The following is a 19139-nucleotide window of genomic DNA, read 5'->3' on the forward strand; positions in this document are numbered from 1 at the left end:
ATATATTGTGCAGTGCTTAATTTGTAAAAAAACATAAGAACCAGAGCTCTGGTCAGGAGGCCACTGCAACTTACGCCATCATTGCCCCGGCCAGGCAGCCAATGATAGTAAGCGGTACAAAAGGGGGTGGTGATGGACGGAGCATCTGAACCAATGAAACACTCACACCCAGTCAACAGATCTGGGTTTAATCCATCACCGTTCTTTAGCCCATTCTGCCACCCCAGTTCAGACATGGCCATATGCAAATCAGTAACAACACAACTACTAACCATCACACTCCTACGAAGATGACAATTCAGATTATTTCAGGCCTCCAAAGCAATAAGAGTGGCTTGGGCAGCTGGTAATAGTAATTTTTTATGTATATTGAATTAATAATTACCTGTTGTTGTGGTCATCTCTAAATTAGCCAGACAGCGCCATCTTGTGACAGACTTTCACAAGTTTCAGTGTTGACAGTTAAGGGCCGGTACTGACCACCGGAAACCACAGGTTCAAATTAAGCACTGATATTGTGACATAGAATCTAGCTGCATGATATTCGATGTTGCCTATTTTGACCTTTTATCGACCACTCGCTCACCGATTCACCACTTGCTTCTGAGGACAGAGCTGAGTCACACTCCTTTGCCTGGCCAGACACCTAGAGTCGCCATATGTTGTCGTTACATGCTCTAGCTGTCCAGTACAGCCCATAACAGCCTACTTAATGAGAGTTGTGGGACAGACGCGCACCACGAGCATGCCAAGGCTAGCCTGTCAGCATCGGCTTGTATCCAGCATCTGCCTCTATGCCAGTTTCGCTCTGGCTCAGATGTCAATCAAATCAACCAATCAGCATTTGTATAGCACAGTACTGTCACTCCTAGGGATATCTGGGCGCAGTGGATGTGATGTCAGAATAAATGTGAGAAACAAGCAGAAAGAGGCAGAGTAAAGGTCAGAAATTAGCATAAAAGGTCAAATAAAGGTCGGAAAGAAGCAGAAAGTCAAAATAAAGGTCAGAAATTAGCAGAAAGCGGCAAAATAAAGGTCAGAAATAAGCCGAAAAACCCAAAATAAAGGTCGGAAAGGAACATATAGAGGAGAATAAAGATCAGATATGAGCAGAAAGAGGCAGAGTAAAGGTCAGAAACAAGCAGAAAGAGGCAAAATAGAGGTGAGAAACAAGCAGAAAGAGGCAGAATAAAGGTCAGAAGCAAGCAGAAAGAGGCAAACTAGAGGGCAGGAGTGAGCAGAGAAGAGGCAGAAAAACGAGCAGAGGAGGCACAAAACAGAAGGCAGCAGAGGGTAGCGGACTGTGGGCAAGCTGGACAGGAGGAGCTGGCATCTTCCCCCACGACGTCTCATCGTAGCTATTCAAGAGACAAGCTATTGCCATTTAATACGTCCCACAATGGATGTCAGAGGTGCCCGGCCGAGGAGCCGTGGGGCTTATCCTCTCATAGTGTGTCATTCTGGGCAGCCCTTTGTTTCCTCTCTCTCTTTACCTGCGACTATGCTACTTCCTAATTTGAAGAAGCTTCTTGCCTGCAGCACGGATCTGTGGACCAACAACTCAGCTCACAAATCCATTTAAAAAGCTCGGTTAGTGAATGTGCGCTCCCTGCCCAAACACGCCCTATTTATTGATCAAGTGCTTTCAGTCTCAAACATGGATGCCTTATTTTTAATGGCAACCTTATTGCATATTGCATTCTGAGTCACTCCCAGGCATTTATCAAGTTATCTCTTCAGATTTTGTCATGCACAGGAAAGACCGAATACGTTTTTTTTGTATTTCGCTGGTCCCTCAACTTTCTTTTTCATGGGTGCTTGTGTATCGCCCACCGAGGATGGCCTCAGAATTTTTAGAGTCTTAGGATGAGGTGACTTGTACAGTGGCTCTTAGGTACACCAATGTGACCTTGGTAGGTGGTTTCAATTTACTTGTAGATATGATTAGAGATAGCTCTTAGCGGGCTTTGGTGGAAGCCTGTCATGCTCCTAATCTATTTCAATATTTCAAGAACGATACCCATCAGAGGGGGTGCTCATTCAACCTAAACTTCCCAATCTTTCTTCAATCTTTGATTCTCCTCTGCCCCTTCAATGGTCAGATCATTTCTTGACCCTTTTTCCTGGTTTCAGGAATCCAAGAACATTCAGTCTGTTGGTCAGAGCCCCTTGAAGCCGAGGCTTTGGAGTAAGGGTAATGAGGCCAAAACTAACTCTCATTTTTGCGGACCTCCCTACTGGTTTTCTCAGGTACGATGAACGAGGACGCTGGGTTATTCAATAATTGATTGCAGGAGGCGGATGACGGTTGTTGCCTTCCATGCTGAGCATTGCATAATGCTGGTGATTCTTGGTAACTTTTGAGTATCTCTCGTATGTTTCCTATTGTACGTTTACGGTAAAATGCTGCCCGTGGCATAATAGCGTTAATTCTTGGCAACTTGTGGGCATTTGTGGGATGACGCCCTTTGTCTGCTGTGGATAACATGCTGGCCTGGCTCCAATATGGACAACAAGGGGGTGGAGGGAATGCTCAAATTAATCTCAGCCACTGACAATTGCTTGGGCCGCATCCCATTCCATTGTTTTATGCCCACCATGCCTCCTCAGTATGGACTCAGCCATATGCAAATCAGTCTTGACCCTGCTCCAATAGTCCAGCTCAAACTTCCAGGGCAGGCCCTCCTTGAACAGTGTGTGAGATGAGAAGGGGTCAGTGTCCCAGAGGTTCCAGCCTTGATAAGCGGATCAAATTTGGATGACTCGGATAGCCTCAAAATGGGGAACTCCTTACCCATTACGGCATTATACAAGAAAGCGTTGGAGGATACTTGAGTGACAAGGTATATATGTTATGTTATGTTATGTTATTTTAGCTTATATAGCGCACAGATGCCGCAGCCAAGAGGCGTCCCGGCGCTTTCCAGAGATGGTAGAACACAACACAACAGAAATAAACCAGAACAAATGATGCTAAACTGACAAGAATAAGAAGGTTTTTAGTGCCTTCCTAAAAGGGAGCAGATCTGGGATGGAACGGAGAGTAGCAGGTAGAGAATTCCAGAGAGCTGCCGCCATCACTGAAAAAGAGCGACCACCCATTCTGGCTCTTTTAAAGCGGGGCACAATGGCGAGATTTGAGCCTAAGGATCGAAGGGCTCTGGAAGGGACATAATGTTGGATTGTCTGTGATAGGATAGGAGGGGAGGCAGACTTAAGAATTTTAAAAGTTAAGCACAGAGCTTTAAACTTAATTCTTTGCCCAACAGGCAGCCAATGTAGGTCTCGAATAGTACGACGGGCAGAGATAAACTTCGGGAGGCCGACAAGCATCCTGGCCGCCGCGTTTTGCACCCTCTGAAGGCGGGCCAGTTCTGCCTGATTCACACCCAGAAGCAGAGAGCTGGCATAGTCCAATCTGGTAAGAACCAGTGCTTGGACTATGATCTGTCTGGTGTCCGCATCAAAAAACTTGAAGATGGGTCGGAGGCATTGCAGGGCACCAAAACATGTACCAGCTGCACGTTTAGTGTGGGAGGTGAAAGAGAGTTTGTCGTCGAGCCACACCCCGAGATTTCTAACTTCGGCAACGGGGGTGGGAACAGGGCCCAATTCAGATGGCCACCATTGATCTCCCCAGAGTCCACCTTCCCTACCAAAAATAATGACCTCGGTCTTAGAGGCGTTAAGTTGTAGTCGGTTGTTCGCCATCCAGCCTGCCACAGCTTTAAGGGCTGACTGAAAGGTAGGGGCATCCATATTGGAATCACCATTAAGTGCCACCGCCAACTGCGTGTCATCGGCGTATGACACCATGGTGAGACCAAAACTATGGGCTACCTCCGCCAGTGGCTGAACATACAGATTAAAAAGGGTAGGGCTAAGGGCCGATCCCTGCGGGACACCCTGATGAATGGAGCGAGAGGCCGAGACAAAAGGAGGTGTGGATACTTTGAAGGTTCGATCCGGAAGAAAGGATCGGAACCACTCAAGTGCTAACTCTCCAACTCCAGCCTCCATGAGACGGTGCAGGAGGATCTGATGGGAAACCGTATCAAAGGCGGCACTTAGATCCAATAGGATCAGTGCCGCCGTCTGACCCTGGTCCAACATCTTCCTAAAATGTTCCACCACGACCAAGAGCGCAGTCTCGGTGCTGTGGCCCGCACGGAACCCATTCTGGGAATTATCCAGAATATTAGATTCCAGCAGATGAGAAGATAAAATCTGATTAGCATGAGATTCTGCTAATTTATCTAGCCAGGGAAGAAGGGAAATAGGCCGGTAGTGTTCAGATTTGGTAGGGTCAAGGACAGGCTTTTTAAGGATAGGGATGACAGTCGCCTGCTTCCATGCCCTGGGAACCGTACCGGTATTAAAGGACAAATCCATCAGACTGTGCATTGCAGGGTAGCAGCACTGGGCGAGTTCCTGGAATTGAGTGGGTCTCATAGGGTCGTCCGGGGAGCCAGATTTGACTTTTGTCGTTAAGGCTTTAAACTCCTCCAGAGTGGGGCTGGGAATAATAAGCAGTGGTTTAGAGACCATAGAAGCAATGATATTCTCCCTAATAGGGGCCTGAGAGAAAGACCTGTAAATGGCTTCTACCTTTTCCACGAAGAACGGGGCCAAATCCTCACAATGGGCCAACGAGGCTTCGAGAATAGTAGTATTGGTCTTTTTACTAGTAAGATCATTGCATACCCTAAATATGACCTTGGTGGGATTGGTGCTGTTCTTAATCTCCTGAGAGTAGAAGGCAGCCCTAGCTGAGCAAATGGCCTGATGGTAGACTCTGGAGCAGGCCCTATAAGCCGACTTAAGGTCAGCATCATATTTTTTGCGCCATGCACGTTCCGCTTTTTTGCAGGAAGATTTGAGCTGTTTAAGGGATTCGTCATACCACGGACTAGAGGGACTTGATCTGGTCTTACTCCACCTGGCTGGTATGAGAGTATCCAGTGATTGGTTTAACCACTCGCAGAAATTGTCATAGCCAAGGGAAACTTCTATAGGGGGTTGAGGATGATGTTTCATCAGGAGCTGATGAAAGTGCTCAAGATCTAGGTTTCGCCAAGGGCGTTTGAGGATGTCAGGAGTATTATTTCTATGGGGTGGAGTAGGAGTGGTGATGTGAGTTTCGATCAGATAATGATCGGTCCAGGCCATGGGTCTAGGTTGGAAGACTGAGATGTTGGTGGTCAGATTCGTCAAAAAAGGATCTAACAAGTGTCCACCTATATGAGTCGGTGATTGTACCAGTTGGCTTAGTTGGAATGCTTCAAGATCCGCCAACAGGCAGTGGACCGAATTGCTGAGTGGAGCTTCCATGTGCAAATTAAGGTCGCCAATAATCGCAAAATTCACAGTTTTCATAGCTAAAGAGGCGACTGCTTCCGGAAGACTGAGCCGGAAGGCACCCTCAGGACCAGGAGGCCTGTAGATTAATAATCCCGAGAAAGAAAAGTGGGGATTCACAGTGATATTAAAGTGTGCGCTCTCACACCCTGCTATGGTTGTAGGTTTCCAGGCGCATGGGTAATAGGATTTTACCGCAATTGCGATGCCTCCGCCTCTAGCGTTACGGTGGTGAGAGTACATGGTGTAGCCCGCCGGAAGGGCTAAGTTGATAACCGCCATGGATTGATCATGTAGCCAGGTTTCGGTAAAGAAAAAGATATCCGGATCATCATCAGAGTTCAACGAATATACTTCTTGATGGTGACATGTCAGAGATCTGACATTGAGATGAAAGATTTTCAGGGTGGTTTGGGTAGCTCCGCCTACAACAAAGTTAGGCTTGTGAACACCGGGCAGTCTAGATTGGAGACTGACAATAAGCTGCGGTTTAGGGAGTTGGAAAGAACAGGTGGGGCAGTAAAAAGGCCTACTAAGAGGATCCAGGGTGCCATGACGGCAATCTCTTACCTCGTGTCGCATTGAACGCAAGCTCTCAGCAGATAACATCCTGTGAGAGCCAGAGTCCCCTGCCCTAGCCCTGCCTTAGCGCTGACGGGCGCAGACGGGCAGGACTCTGGCGAGACTCAGGCGCGATGAGGGCGCTCCCGCTGCGCGTCACCGCTGCGCGACCGATAGAAGGCTGAAATAGGCTCTGCAGGCCGAAATCTCGCGATAATACGCGAGAGTGCCCCAGCCTGATCCAAGATGGCGCTCCGATTAGTCCCCGGTACCCTGTGATCCCGGACCCGCCAAAGGCGGTGGTGATGGTCCCCAGGGGGGTTTTAAGGTGTAAGAGATGAGGCCAGGGGGGCGCTTCAATTAAGAACAAGGTAGAATAAACAGAAGTTAAAATTAAATACAAAACGGGGATTTAAAATTTCTGTAAAGCAGGCAAAAAGCGCGACTAGCGCTAACGAGGTTGGTGTAGAGTTGTCACCTAGTTGATTAAATGTATATGTAGATAGTTGCAGTAATTTCTTGGAGCTTAAAGGTACTTTTTATTAGAAGAATCAGCAGGATGCTCAAATTTGAGGGCAAAAACTAGTGAACAGTGTGCAACCAACACGTGTTTCGCCCCCTAGAGGTGCGCAGACCTGGAGCTTTTTCAAGGCAATTAGACAATATATTTATAGGGCATCAGTACCGCAAACATGTCTTTTAGAGCAGAGGTGAGGTATATAATGGTCCTGGGCTGATACCTATCAGCCGAGCACGGGTATCAAAGACAAGGTCTGGTGAAATTACATGCGTTCCTAAATGGGCGTCCGTTCATGGAAGTCAACTGTGGTCCTATTGGAGGGGCTCACCAGCCCAGGACCATTATAGAAGTAGTTGGGTATGCAGATCTTGCACTTCTGATTTTGGACCTTACAGCTAGTAAGTAGCTTTTGACCCTTCGAGCAGTAAGTAAATACTTACAATGCGGCTCCTTTCTAATCTAGAGTCGTTTCAGGCTGAGGTTTTCAGCTTGCCAGTGTATGCAGTGCACGGAGTCAGACATTATTGCCATCAAGAGCACTCGTCCAATAGAAATCAGTCAAGGCTTTAACTCCCACAAGACTTTAGTTCGTCAACTGAAAGCCCTGAACTGGAGAACTGACGTGTGATGAATATGATGACGCCTCTCAGCGTGCATCGCATCTTTCAGTCAACGCTCGGTCATCGCAACATCAAGTCGAATAATTGGAAACAGAGCAAGTCTGAGAACTGCAGCGACACAGAGATGAACTTTAGCACACTGCCGTGGGGCTGTAGGTCTCCAGCCCCACCGCAGTGAAGCAAGGGTATGAACTTCATGGGCACGCTGATCTAGGGAGGTGGGTTCCTTATATAATGATGCAACCAATACGATTGAGATCTGATGAGTGCGCATTGTTTTGCAGGTGTGGAGTGGGTGGACATGAAGCATCGCACGCTAGCCGGGTGTCTGGCCAGCCTATGTTGGAGCATCGGGACCATGTTCCTGGCTCTGGTGGCGTACCTGATCCGGGACTGGCGCTGGCTTCTTGTTGCTCTCACATCCCCCTGTATTCTGGGCATTATAAGCATATGGTGAGTGGGTTATGTCTTCTCATTCTGCATGTCCTTCTTCTGTGAGACCTTACGCCCTTCCATGTCTGCTGCGTCGTGAAACTGAACGGATGTTTATACACCGTATTAGTGCGCCAGTCTCCTTTTTCCCCACACAGGTGGCTTCCTGAGTCTGCGAGGTGGCTTTTGGCCAAAGGGAAGGTGAAGGAGACCTATGCTTACTTGGTTCGCTGCTCTTCAATGAACGGCCAGGAATGTTTGTCTTCCAAAATCAACACTGAGGTGAGAGGGTGTGTAGTGCTGCACTTTAGAGAGGATGCCCAAAATTGATTCTCCTTTGACTTCACACACATGCAACTAAAATACATTCAGAACGGTGAGGTTTGGATGCTCACCCTTGGCTCAGCTCGGATTCTGTGCTCCCTGATAATATGCTTTCTCGCCCGCCTCTCCTCATACTGTCCATCTCTCTGGTGTAAAGGAGTTGGAGAGGCTCTGCTAGTTGAGGAAGTGTGGGAGTTCAGGAACAAGGACCATTCAGGGCTGGACACACTGGTTGTTCCAGAGATAGATCTGAAGCCATTGGAGACTAGTTTTTAAAGCAGGGAGCCGCTGACTGCCTCTATGCCATCTTCTCCACCTCCCTCAGGTAAGTACATCAGGTGAAATTAAATTAAATTAAATGTGAATTTATAAAGCGCACTACTGCCCGGAGGTGTCTAGGCACTAACCCAACAGGAGAAATACAAAAGCTGTAGAAATGGAGCAGTACCACTACCTACTGATTAAAAGCCATGTTTCCAATCCCTTCCAGGAAGGAAGCAATTGTATCATTTCTTTGAGATCCGGGGGGAGAGTGTTCCAAAGATTCAAGGTGCAAGTAACAAAACTTTTGCCTCTCCTTTTGCCCTTCTGACTCTGGGAACAGTTCCGTTACCTGCTGAGGCTGAGCGTAAGGCTCTGGCGGGGGAACCACTACCACCTTTGCCGCAAGTAAAGGGGACGTGATTGGTGGAGAGCCTTGAAGGCCGATCAGTAGTAGGCGAGCTGCTGCATTCTGCACCACTTGGAGCTTATTTAAAGGCTTTTTCTGTACATTGATAAATAGAGCTTTGCAATAGTCAAGTTTAGGCCGAAGGAGGGCGGACACCACACTCTTCAGCAGGTCCTGATGGATGAAGAGAAAAAACTTAATTAGCAGTTTTAAGGTGTAGAAGGAGGAACAAGTAATGACATTGATCTGATTTCAATGACAGATTACGGTCAATCATGAATCCGACGGGCCCGATTCACAGAACTAACTTAAGACAAAATCCTAAACTTACTACTTTTGGTATTCACAGAAGTTAGAATTTTATCTTAAGTTTGTCTTAAAACAGACGTAAGACAAAATCCTAACTTAAGTCTGTCTTAAGTCTGTCCTAAGTCTGTCTTAAGTTTGTCTCAAAACAAAGTCCTAATTTCTGTGAATACCAAAAGTAGTAAGTTTAGGATTTTGTCTCAACTTAGTTCTGTGAATCGGGCCCTACGTTTTTAGCTTTTGAAACTGGAGTGGGAAGATTACCCAACACTTGTGGCCACCATATAGAGGACCAAGATTAGGTGATGTTTCCAAATAACCAAACCTTGGTTTTACCCGAGTTGAGCTTTAAACAGTTTTCGTTTATCCTTTTGTTGACCTGTTGCATGCAATCGAGAAATCTTACATCCATGTCTACAGGTCCAAAAGTAATCAGAGAGAGAGAAGCAAACGGACAGATGAGTGGGGAGGAAGGAATGGGCTAGATTGGACATTGTTGCCAGACCTGCTTTCATTTCACAGCAGGACCCGATTGCCTCTTTATTCCATCAGGCAATTCCCCAGTGAACTGGAGACACTGGTGGCCTTTGTAAAAATAAAAAAAAATATATTAGGTTTCATTAAAATAAATTAAACAAAATCTCGGTACTATCCACGGGATCAGGCGTTCTAGTTATACCTTGTCGCGGGCTCTCGTGTGTCAGTATCGTGAGACACACTCTTGTACATTGTCTACGCTGTGTGTTATTCAGTGTCACTACTTTTATCTTTGGCCTCACTAAGCATTCAGACATCAGAATGTTCCACAATTCTATTAATCATCCCGCCGCGCTTCTCTGGGTCTTCTTCCACCTTATCGGCTTCCCTCGTTTGCCTCATGGGCTCGGTGTCCGTGATCACCCATTCCGTCAGGGGGCTTATGTATGAAACTAACTTTTAGTCGCAAACACTGCAAATCGTAAAAAACAGTGTTTGCGATTAAAAAATCCCAAAACGCGATGTATGGGTAAAATCTCATCGTAATATTAATGAATCACAAATTGCGATTCCTTAAATGCTATGCAACAAGCACCCAAGTTGTGCAACTTCACCTTAAGAAATCGCAAATTGCCACCAACTTCAAGTTGATGGTAATTTGCGATTTCTTTCAAAAATGCACTTTTTGGCATTTTTCAAGGTGCCATGTGGCGCAAATACATGCCCTTAGGGCATGTATGTGCGCCATATGCGCACACATGTCAATTTCAGGGGTGCAGCAGGGTGTCCTTATGACACCCTTGCACCCTTGAGATTATTCTCAATTTGTGATTCTCAAATTGCGAATCGTAAATTGAGAATGACTTCCCATTCATTCCTATGGGCCTCCTGGCCATTTGCTAATCGCAATTAAGGAATACTAAGAAATCGCAAGAAAATAGGGAATTTTTAAATACATCCAGTTTTGCGATTCTCAAAAAATCGCTATTTGAGAATCCCCAAAAACGGATTTTCACACATATGCCACTAAATCCTTCTTCCACATGTGTGCCTGAGGGGCCTCCGGTGCTGTCAGTGCATCACTATTCTGCGTTTAGCCAGCACTAAACCAAGCCCCACCCTGTGTTCTCCCATTCTACACTTCTTCCAGTCCTCGAGGATACCGAGCAGACACATCTGTACCGTCCCCTCAACCCTGATTTCACCTGCAGGTGGCGAGGGATTTTCTTATTTTAACTTTCCCCGTTTCACTGCCCTGTGGATTTTAAGTTGTCGGGCTCTGTCCATAACTCACACTTGAATACACCCGGAGGGCCTCATTAACGATGAATTGACTCAGGGCAGTGACGCACGTCTTTTTGCTGCGCTGCTCAACGCCAAGGCGAAAGGGTCGAAATGCACCGCATTTACAAGATATGGCGCATTCCTGTCTTTGCAGCCAGCACCGGTGCACAATTTGCAGCCTAGCTCCAACGCAGGCATCTTTGCACCATGGTGCAAGGGTGTCTGCATTGTTGGCAGGATTTTCTTCATGCAGGGACAAAAACAATCCATGGAAGCTCAGAGTAGGGCAACACAGCGCTTTGTGCTGCATTACCTCACTCCCTATCTATGTTGACCATGCAAAGCTACGCAGGACGGCTTTGCGTCGCCTCATAGATATGACAATTAGAAATTACACACACAAGCTCAAGGGCGGCACCGGTCCGCACACATATGCACGGGAGCCCGAGTTACGAGGCAGCCGCGTCAGACGTGCCGTGCGGACACATGGTGCGACGCCCTCGTGCATCTTAAGCAGCCTCTGATAGGTTGAATGAGGCAGCAGCCAATGGGCTGCAAGTGGGTGGGGAACCTGGATATATTTAATGAGGTTGTAGCCAATGCATGCATGCCAATAGACCCAATTCAGGTGGGAGACTGCAGATTTGTAGGTAAAAAATGGCTTCATTTTGGCTCTCTCCTGCATGAAATCACTTCTCTTGGGGGAAATACATTCTCCCAATTATGTTTTTTAAAATCTCCCACTTTCCTCTTATAAATGTTGGCATGTATGCCAATGGAAAACCCTCGCTGGGATGGCACCCTTGCTCCTGCTGGGGAATAAAATGAGGTGCAGGGGCTGCTGTTTGACTTCACAGGTTAGTCCCAAGTTGTTGTGGGGGTAGGTGGGGTGAGAGTAGGGGTGAGGAGGTTGGTGGCATGTGGCGTGAGGGCAAGCGGCTGACGGAGGATTAAAAACAGGCCCAGCGGCGTCTTGAACAATGATTGAAAGCACTATAAACGTGAGAGTGGCGCTATTTGGTTGTCGTCATGGAGATAGCTCTGTGCGCCCCTCTGAAGACTGGCGCCCTGGGCTGGGGCACAGCTCCCCTTGCCTTCTAGGCGCGAGCTGCTCCCTCGCCTAAGTGTTACCTCCTCACCGGCAGAGTGCTCACGAAAGAGGCGAATGGGCGCTTGACAGGAGGGCGGTGGTTTGGGTACGAGTTCTATATAATGTGTGTGTAATATTAACCGTGACGCAGGCACTGACGCGAGCAGACGTCACGTTCAATATTCCATTACAGGAGCCCAGGAGAGAGGGAGGGACATTCAGCTCTAAGCCCTCCTCAGATTCTGACTTTCTGCAGAGTGTGACAGCTCAGCAGGGGCTGGGACATTCCTGGGGGAACAGGGAAAAGGAAACATGGGGTCCAATTCACAGAACTAACTTAAGACAAAATCCTAAACTTACTACCATTTTCGTATTCACAGAAGGCACTTACTCAATACGGTGTTCACAGAAGGCACTTACTCATTTTAGTATTCACAGAAGACACTTACTCATTTCAATATTCACAGAAGTTAGGACTCCTAACTTTAGGACACCTAAATGCCTTCTGTAAATACCAAAAGTCCTAAAGTTAGGATTGTTCTCAGTTTAGGAGTAGTAAAGTTAGGAGTCCTAACTTTAGGACTCCTAAATGCCTTCTGTGAATACCAAAAGTCCTAAAGTTAGGATTTTTCTCAGTTTAGTAGTAGTAAAGTTGAGAAAAATCATAACTTTAAGACTTTCGGTATTCACAGAAGGCATTTAGGAGTCCTAAAGTTAGGACTCCTAACTTCTGTGAATACCGAAATGAGTAAGTGCCTTCTGTGAATACCAAAATGAGTAAGTGCCTTCTGTGAATACCAAAATGAGTAAGTGCCTTCTGTGAATACCGAAATGGTAGTATGTTTAGGATTTTGTCTTAAGTTAGTTCTGTGAATCGGGCCCACGGTGAGGATAAAAACAGAAGAGGCATGAAACACAAAGGGCAGACGACTCTGTCCTCCTCCTGTATCGTCTGTCGCTTGGCACTGTCCTTATCAAGCGATTGCTACTGTTCAGAGAGACCCCCTTTCATTATCACCAACAGGGCACTTTGTGCACAGGGCAAGACTAGCAGGCAGGGCACTATCAGTCCCAGAGTGCAGTTTGTGGGTTCCATTCTATAACCACCTCCTCTAAAGTTCAGCTTTAGATACAATCTCTGGGGCATATTATCAAGAACGGCGTTAAAAATTATCGCAGGTTTAGCGGCAGAAAACTGCCGCTCAACCGGCGATAATTGTAACGCCATTCTTGATAATATGCCCTTCTGTTCTGCTGTAGTGAAAAACTGTTCATCTTTTTCGCAGCCCCAGCAGAGCATTGCAGTGCGTCTCCTGCAGCAGCTGCCACTTAATAGAAGGGGGCAGATTTATAAGCCCTGTTCGCCACTTTTGCGTCACTTTTCCCATGTTAAAAGTAGCTCGAGGGGCTTCTAAATCTGCCCAAACATTCATAAACAGGGGATTAGGGTAGAACCATGTTCTGAGAGAAACCTCCCTCACCCCGCACAGACACCGCGCATCTGCCGAAGCCGCACTGAGGTCGTTCTTTCTCCTACCTCGCCGCCAAGTCCTGGAACGCCCCCTCCCGACAGCACTCTCCCTGACGGACTTCAGGAAGAGGCTCAAGACCTGGCTTTTCGACTGAGCCCAGCAACCTAGCGTCTGAGTAACCGCATGGTTAATTAGCAGCGCTTTAAAATACTGATTGATTGGCTATGGGAGCCCTTGAGGGCCCATATTCCTAAAGAAAAACAGATACAACACCCCATGAAAAAATTGAGCTAGGTTGGCTAGACATTGCTCTGTTCCAGAACGGCTGCCGAGACATGCTGTATTTGAGTCCCAGCCCCTTTATGTTATGTAATGTTATTGCAGATTTGTCGAGCGCACTGCCACCCACACTATTCCCTCCCCCTAGAATAAGCTTTGACTGCTTGCTGTTGCCACCTTTGGTAAGACATGTTTCCAAAATAAATAACTCCATCATCCGAATGAACCTTCGCCAGTGCCCAGTCTGATTGACTATTCGTGAAAGTGTAGGATGGTGGTGAAGTGATAGCCTTTTGAGCAGCACTACTGCATTGCAGTCTCGGCTCTCCTACTTTACCAAGGGGTGTGATCTTGGGCAAAGGATATACCTGCGCCTCTTCTCCTGGTGTGACAATCTGACTTCAGGGAATTAATAAATTGCAAAGGCATATTTCCAAACATGCCTCCAGCACGGGTTTCAGTCACACATTCAGAGTCTTTAACCCGTTGGCTGCTGCTGTCGGTCATTGGCCGACGGCAGCACTACCTCGCTGGTGCTGCCGTCGGCCAATGGCCGACGGGACCGTGCCCGTTTTTTAAAATAGCCGCACTGCCGCAAAAAAGCGGAAGCAGCCAACGGGTTAAAACCCCTTCGGTGGTCAAGACGAGCTCAGCTCGTCATGAGGCACAGTGGAGCTGTGCTCATGACGAGCTGAGCTTGTCATAACTGCCGCCGCGCTCCCACGAGGGGATAATTTCCCGTCTGTGCAGGGTATTCCATTGAGTGGGCGGAGTCATGACAAGCTCAGCTTGTTATGAGCACAGCTCCATTGTGCAGCATGACGAGCTGAGCTCGTCACGAGCACCGCTGCGCCGTGCGCGGGCCCCCTACCCCCGCTCCGCGGGGGAATTAGCACCACGTGGAAAGGGTTAACTAGCATCTGTAGAGGTGACCCTGTCCCTGGAGGTGCATTGAGCAGGACCCCTCTGTGCTGCAGTGCCTCCCTCCCACCCATGCAGTAAACAAAAGACCGGCGTCTCTCTCACAGCTCAGCTCATCGAAGGCTGAGAGTGCTGCACCCCGCCAGGCAACTCCAGCCATCGATCAGTCTTTCGTATGTCTTCAGCAGCGAAATGCAGAACATCTGAGGCTAGATGTACGAAAGAATTTAACATTTCTTAATAGGCCAAATCACAATTTCGGTCCATTAAGGAATGCTAAATTCTCTTTCCTTATGTACAGAAGCAAATAGGGAATTGCATTTTGCGATTCCCTAAACAGGAACTCGCAAATAGAGATTTCCTGTTTTGCAATTTCCTAATTATGTGTCCAAAGCATTCCCTAAAGTAATGTTGGCATTTAGTAGATGCTATTCACTTTGACTCCAAGTCGATGGTAACCATGTGCAATTTTAAAAAATGCACCCAAAATGCATTTTTAGTGCCATGTAGCACGCACATGTCCTACGGGCATGAGCGCGCTTTACATGTGCACCACATTTCTTTGGGGTGCATCAAGGGGGATCTTAGGTCCGTAGGCACCTTTGGTTTTAGATTTCCTAATTTGCGATTTCCTATTAGGCCCATAGGAACGAATGGTTTAGCATTTTCTAAATACTGATTTCCTAATAGCAATTCCTACTATGTCGGAACATTTCCTAAATTGCGATATCTTAGGGTTCGCTACTTTGGAAACGCAAAAACTGAATTTCGTAAATTTGGCCCCTTGGTGTCCCACACCAGCTCAATGCAGACCGTTCAGACCACCAAAAAGTGGGACAACCCTGCAGAGTACAGGACGATTGTTGAGTTGGGTTGGACCGGACTGGATCCAATCGTTCCTCACCAGTAGAAGCCAGAGAATCAGACTACCACCCTTCTTCTCCGATCCCATGGAAATCACGTGTGTAGTCCTACAGGGGTCATCACTAATCCCGACCCTCTTCAACATCTACATGGCCCCCCTCGCAGCCATCGTCCGACAATACGGCATCAACATTGTATCCTACACCGACGACACCAAACACAGCCTCTCCCTCACCGAGACCCCGCCACCACCAAACTCAACTTCCAGAAAGGAATACAAGACGTCGCCGTCTGGATGACCAACAGCTGCCTGAAACTCAACGCCGAGAAGACAGAAGTCTTTGTCCTTGGAACCACCTCTTCACCATGGGACAACACCTGGTGGCCGAGCACCCTCAGAAGCCCGCCTACCCCCTCAGACCACACCAAGAACCTCGGCATCTTACTCAACTCATCACTCACCATGAACTGACAGGTCAACGCTGTCACATCCAGCTGCTTCATCACCCTCCACATACTTCGCAAGACCTTCAAATGGACCCCCGATGAGTCAAGGAAGACAGTCACCCACACACTCATCACCAGCAGACTGGACTATGGAAACGCACTCTGCGCCGGCATCAACAAGTCCCTACTCCACAAACTCCAGACTATACAGAAAACCGCTGCCAGACTCGTCCTCTGCATCTCCCGGCATGAACACATCAGCCAACACCTACGAAACACTCCACTGGCTCCCCGTGGAGAAAAGAGTCAACTTCAAGATCCTCACTCACGCCTACAAATGCCTGCACAACAATGGAACCAAATACCTCAACCACAGAATCAACTTCCACGTACCCAAAAGAAACCTCCGATCTTCTAACCTCGCACTGGCCGAAACCTCGCGCATCCACAGAGCCAGAGCAGGCGGATGATCCTTCTCTCACATCGCAGCCAAGACCTGGAACGAGCTACTGGCAGACATCAGACCCGCCCCCTCCCTGAACACCTTCAGCAAGACTCTCAAGACCTGGCTTTTCGGCTAAACAGACCTGCGGATCCCTGCCCTCCCACCCCTCCTTAGCGCCTTGAGACCCTCACGGGTGAGTAGCGTGCTTACAATTCCCCTGATTGATTGATTGATTGATTGAATATGTTTAAAACACACACTTTATCACTCGGTTCTCTTATATTGGCTTAAAGCACATCTCCACCCCATTGTTCTGCCCCATTGTTTGAAGTGTGAGGCCCACCTTTGGTTGACCTGTTAGACCCTCCTTCTCCCCTCACCCCTGACGTTCAGGCCTAGTTGCACCTCTGTCCAATGCAATACTCGAATATTCAGTAATGTGGGTGTTAGAAATGGGGAACTCTGGTTGGCTAAGGCTTGCGCCAAAGCCAGGCAGAGACCATCATTCTCGTCAGGGAAAGGGAGATACACCCCAAGATAACCCCTGCTCACCCCCTTGGTAGCTTGGCACGAGCAGTCAGGCTTATCTCGGTGGCGATGTGTAAAGCATCTGCACAACACACACAGTAACAACATACTAGGCAGACCACAAAAGGAACTCCACACAAGGTTATATATAAAAATAGCCTTTGTATTATCATAAACACATTAGATGGTAATCACACAATATACACTGTGCCAACTGGCACGGGTAATATTTACAGGGATTATTTACACATGACAGGGCCACGTGGACCACTGTCAGAATTAGCACTTGGTAAAGCATAATAAAAAGGAGAACACATCATAATCTCTTAATCCAACCAGTGATCACCGGTAGACTCAATACTTAGCGCCAACCTGTAACCTAGGTCATAACAGGCACAGTACCACATAAGGCGAGAACTCTATTCCGCGCCAACCTCCTAAGCCTAACTCTAGTAGTAGACCACGATCTCCTAGACATACCTTGCATTAGAACATAAACTTAATAACATAAGCTGAATAGGGAATAAATCAAATCTAGACCACAGTAGAGAATCACAATACAATCTCAGACAGTAGGTAAAACCTAACTAGCATTAAAAGCATATCTATAAGCATAATTCCAGGAGCATAACACATACTATAAAGATCACATTTTCTAGCACCTATTACCATTACCTTAGGGCCTTGCACCCTATAAACCTAATAGTCTCTTGGGCCACCTGGCCATCTCTCAGGGGCTCAAATGCCCTCTGTCCAAAGTCAGGGTGCGCTGCCAATGCAGCGACAGTCACGGGGGCGCACTGGGCGCAAACCTAAACGTGGCAGCTGCCCACTACTTGCTGGGCAGCTGTGAAGTCAGAACTGAGGCATGGGCTCTCAGTAGCCCTGAAACAAAGATGCGCCAAACGTTGGAGCCTTCTAGGCTCTGATAGCAACCATGGGTCAAGGATGGGAGCCACACGGGGTGCAGTAAATAATTAACAAACCACTGGAGCCATCTGGCTCTTGAGAGTAACTAATGCGAAGTGTTAGAGCCATCCAGGCTCTAGGAGTAAGGCGGAGCCGTGGAGCCCCCAAGGCTCTTGGAACAAATACTGCATGCATCGGAGCTCTCTAGGCTCTGGCAACCAATATGCGGAACGTCGGAGCGGCCCGCTGCCATCCGGGGCCGCTTGGGAAACTGACACCACTAAGGTGCCTGGATACGTAGCGGGGCACGGGCCCTTTAAACAACATGCCCCTACCGTGGGGGCAGCCCTCAGTTAAGCCTGGCTTCCCAGAAGAGGAGTACTGGTTATGTCTCCCGCCCCGCCCTCACTCACCGGGCTCGGGCAGGTTCTGGGGCGGCTTCCTGCAGCACAACGCGGGGCTCTCTCCTTCATCGCGGGAGCCCCGTGCTGCTATCGGCGTCCTTGGTCGCTGCTTCACTACTTCACCCGGGCCCCCTCCTGGGACCCGGGGCTCTCTCCTCTCCGCCCGCTACTGCAGGGCTCTCCCCTCCACTCGGGAACCCCGCGACGTCACACGGTGGCGTCACTTCCTTTTGCATCCGGCAGCCCCGCCCACAACCAGATGTGTCGCGGATGGCAATGTCGGTGGTGAAAAAGGAGGGGTAGGCTCCCTCGTGAATCAAAATAAAGTTAGTGTGCGGGGTGGGCACCCGCTAGGACGCTAATAAACGGGATGGGCACCCGCAGTCACCACAACGGCAAAACGAAGACGCAGGGTAGGCACCTGCGCACTCAACACCAGCCAGCGGCCATCAAGCAGGGTGGGCACCTGCAACTAAATATGCCAATAAGCGGGGTAGGCACCCACAAAATCGGTGCCACGGGGGAATCCTCACGCTGGGGGTTCCCTCCCAAAGGGAGTCAATAAGGAGAAGGAGCACAAAAAGGGGCTCCCAAAGTATCTGCAAGGTCCATAAAATAGCAAGCAAGGTCAAACGGGTCCCTGAAGAAGTCCTCCAGGCATCCAGGGGCTGGGCAGGGCCCAGGGAGGCAAGCCTTCCCCTGGGCCCCAGCAGCAGCATGCCCCTGGTAGATTCAAGTCCACAAACAAGAAAATTTTCATGGGGGTACGGCCCCTCTTTTACACACAAAATCCTTTGTCTCCAAAGGTGCAGGCAAAGGGCGAACCAGATGCAACTGGTTCTGGAGCACTTTGTTTTGCTCAGCTCCCCTCTCTATTCATAAGACAGGCCAGGAGGGCAGGCCCAGCCCTATTCAGGTCCCAGGTGCACTCCTCCCTCCCATCAACATGCAGATCTCTCCATTCACCACTGGGGCAGACCCATCCTGACTCCTGGAGCCAGGCACACCAGCCAGCTCCAGCCAATCACAAGCCAGACAGTCAATTCACATTTACTGCACAGACATGCCAACTTCTAAAAGTGGCACTTCTACACTAGACACAAACACACCAAAGGTGATGGAAGGAATGCTTGCAATAAGTCTAACCACGGGCAATTGCTCGGCTATCGTTGCAACCCATTGTTCTTTCACCCACCAAACCACCTCAGTTTGGACCCAGCCATATGCA

The 19139-nt window shown here is 48.4% G+C and overlaps 1 protein-coding gene across 1 annotated transcript in view; it reads left to right on the plus strand.

Moving 5' to 3' along the window:
* Positions 1-19139, plus strand: part of LOC144762139 (solute carrier family 22 member 7-like) — a 204532-nt gene that overhangs the window by 148078 nt on the left and 37315 nt on the right. The window contains exons 5-6 of the mRNA XM_078647286.1: positions 7344-7512; positions 7650-7773. Coding sequence (XP_078503412.1) covers positions 7344-7512; positions 7650-7773 — 293 coding nt within the window. The remainder of the gene's footprint in view (positions 1-7343; positions 7513-7649; positions 7774-19139) is intronic.

This window comes from Lissotriton helveticus, chromosome 6 (genome assembly GCF_964261635.1).
Source record: "Lissotriton helveticus chromosome 6, aLisHel1.1, whole genome shotgun sequence".
In the NCBI taxonomy this organism is placed as follows: domain Eukaryota; kingdom Metazoa; phylum Chordata; class Amphibia; order Caudata; family Salamandridae; genus Lissotriton; species Lissotriton helveticus.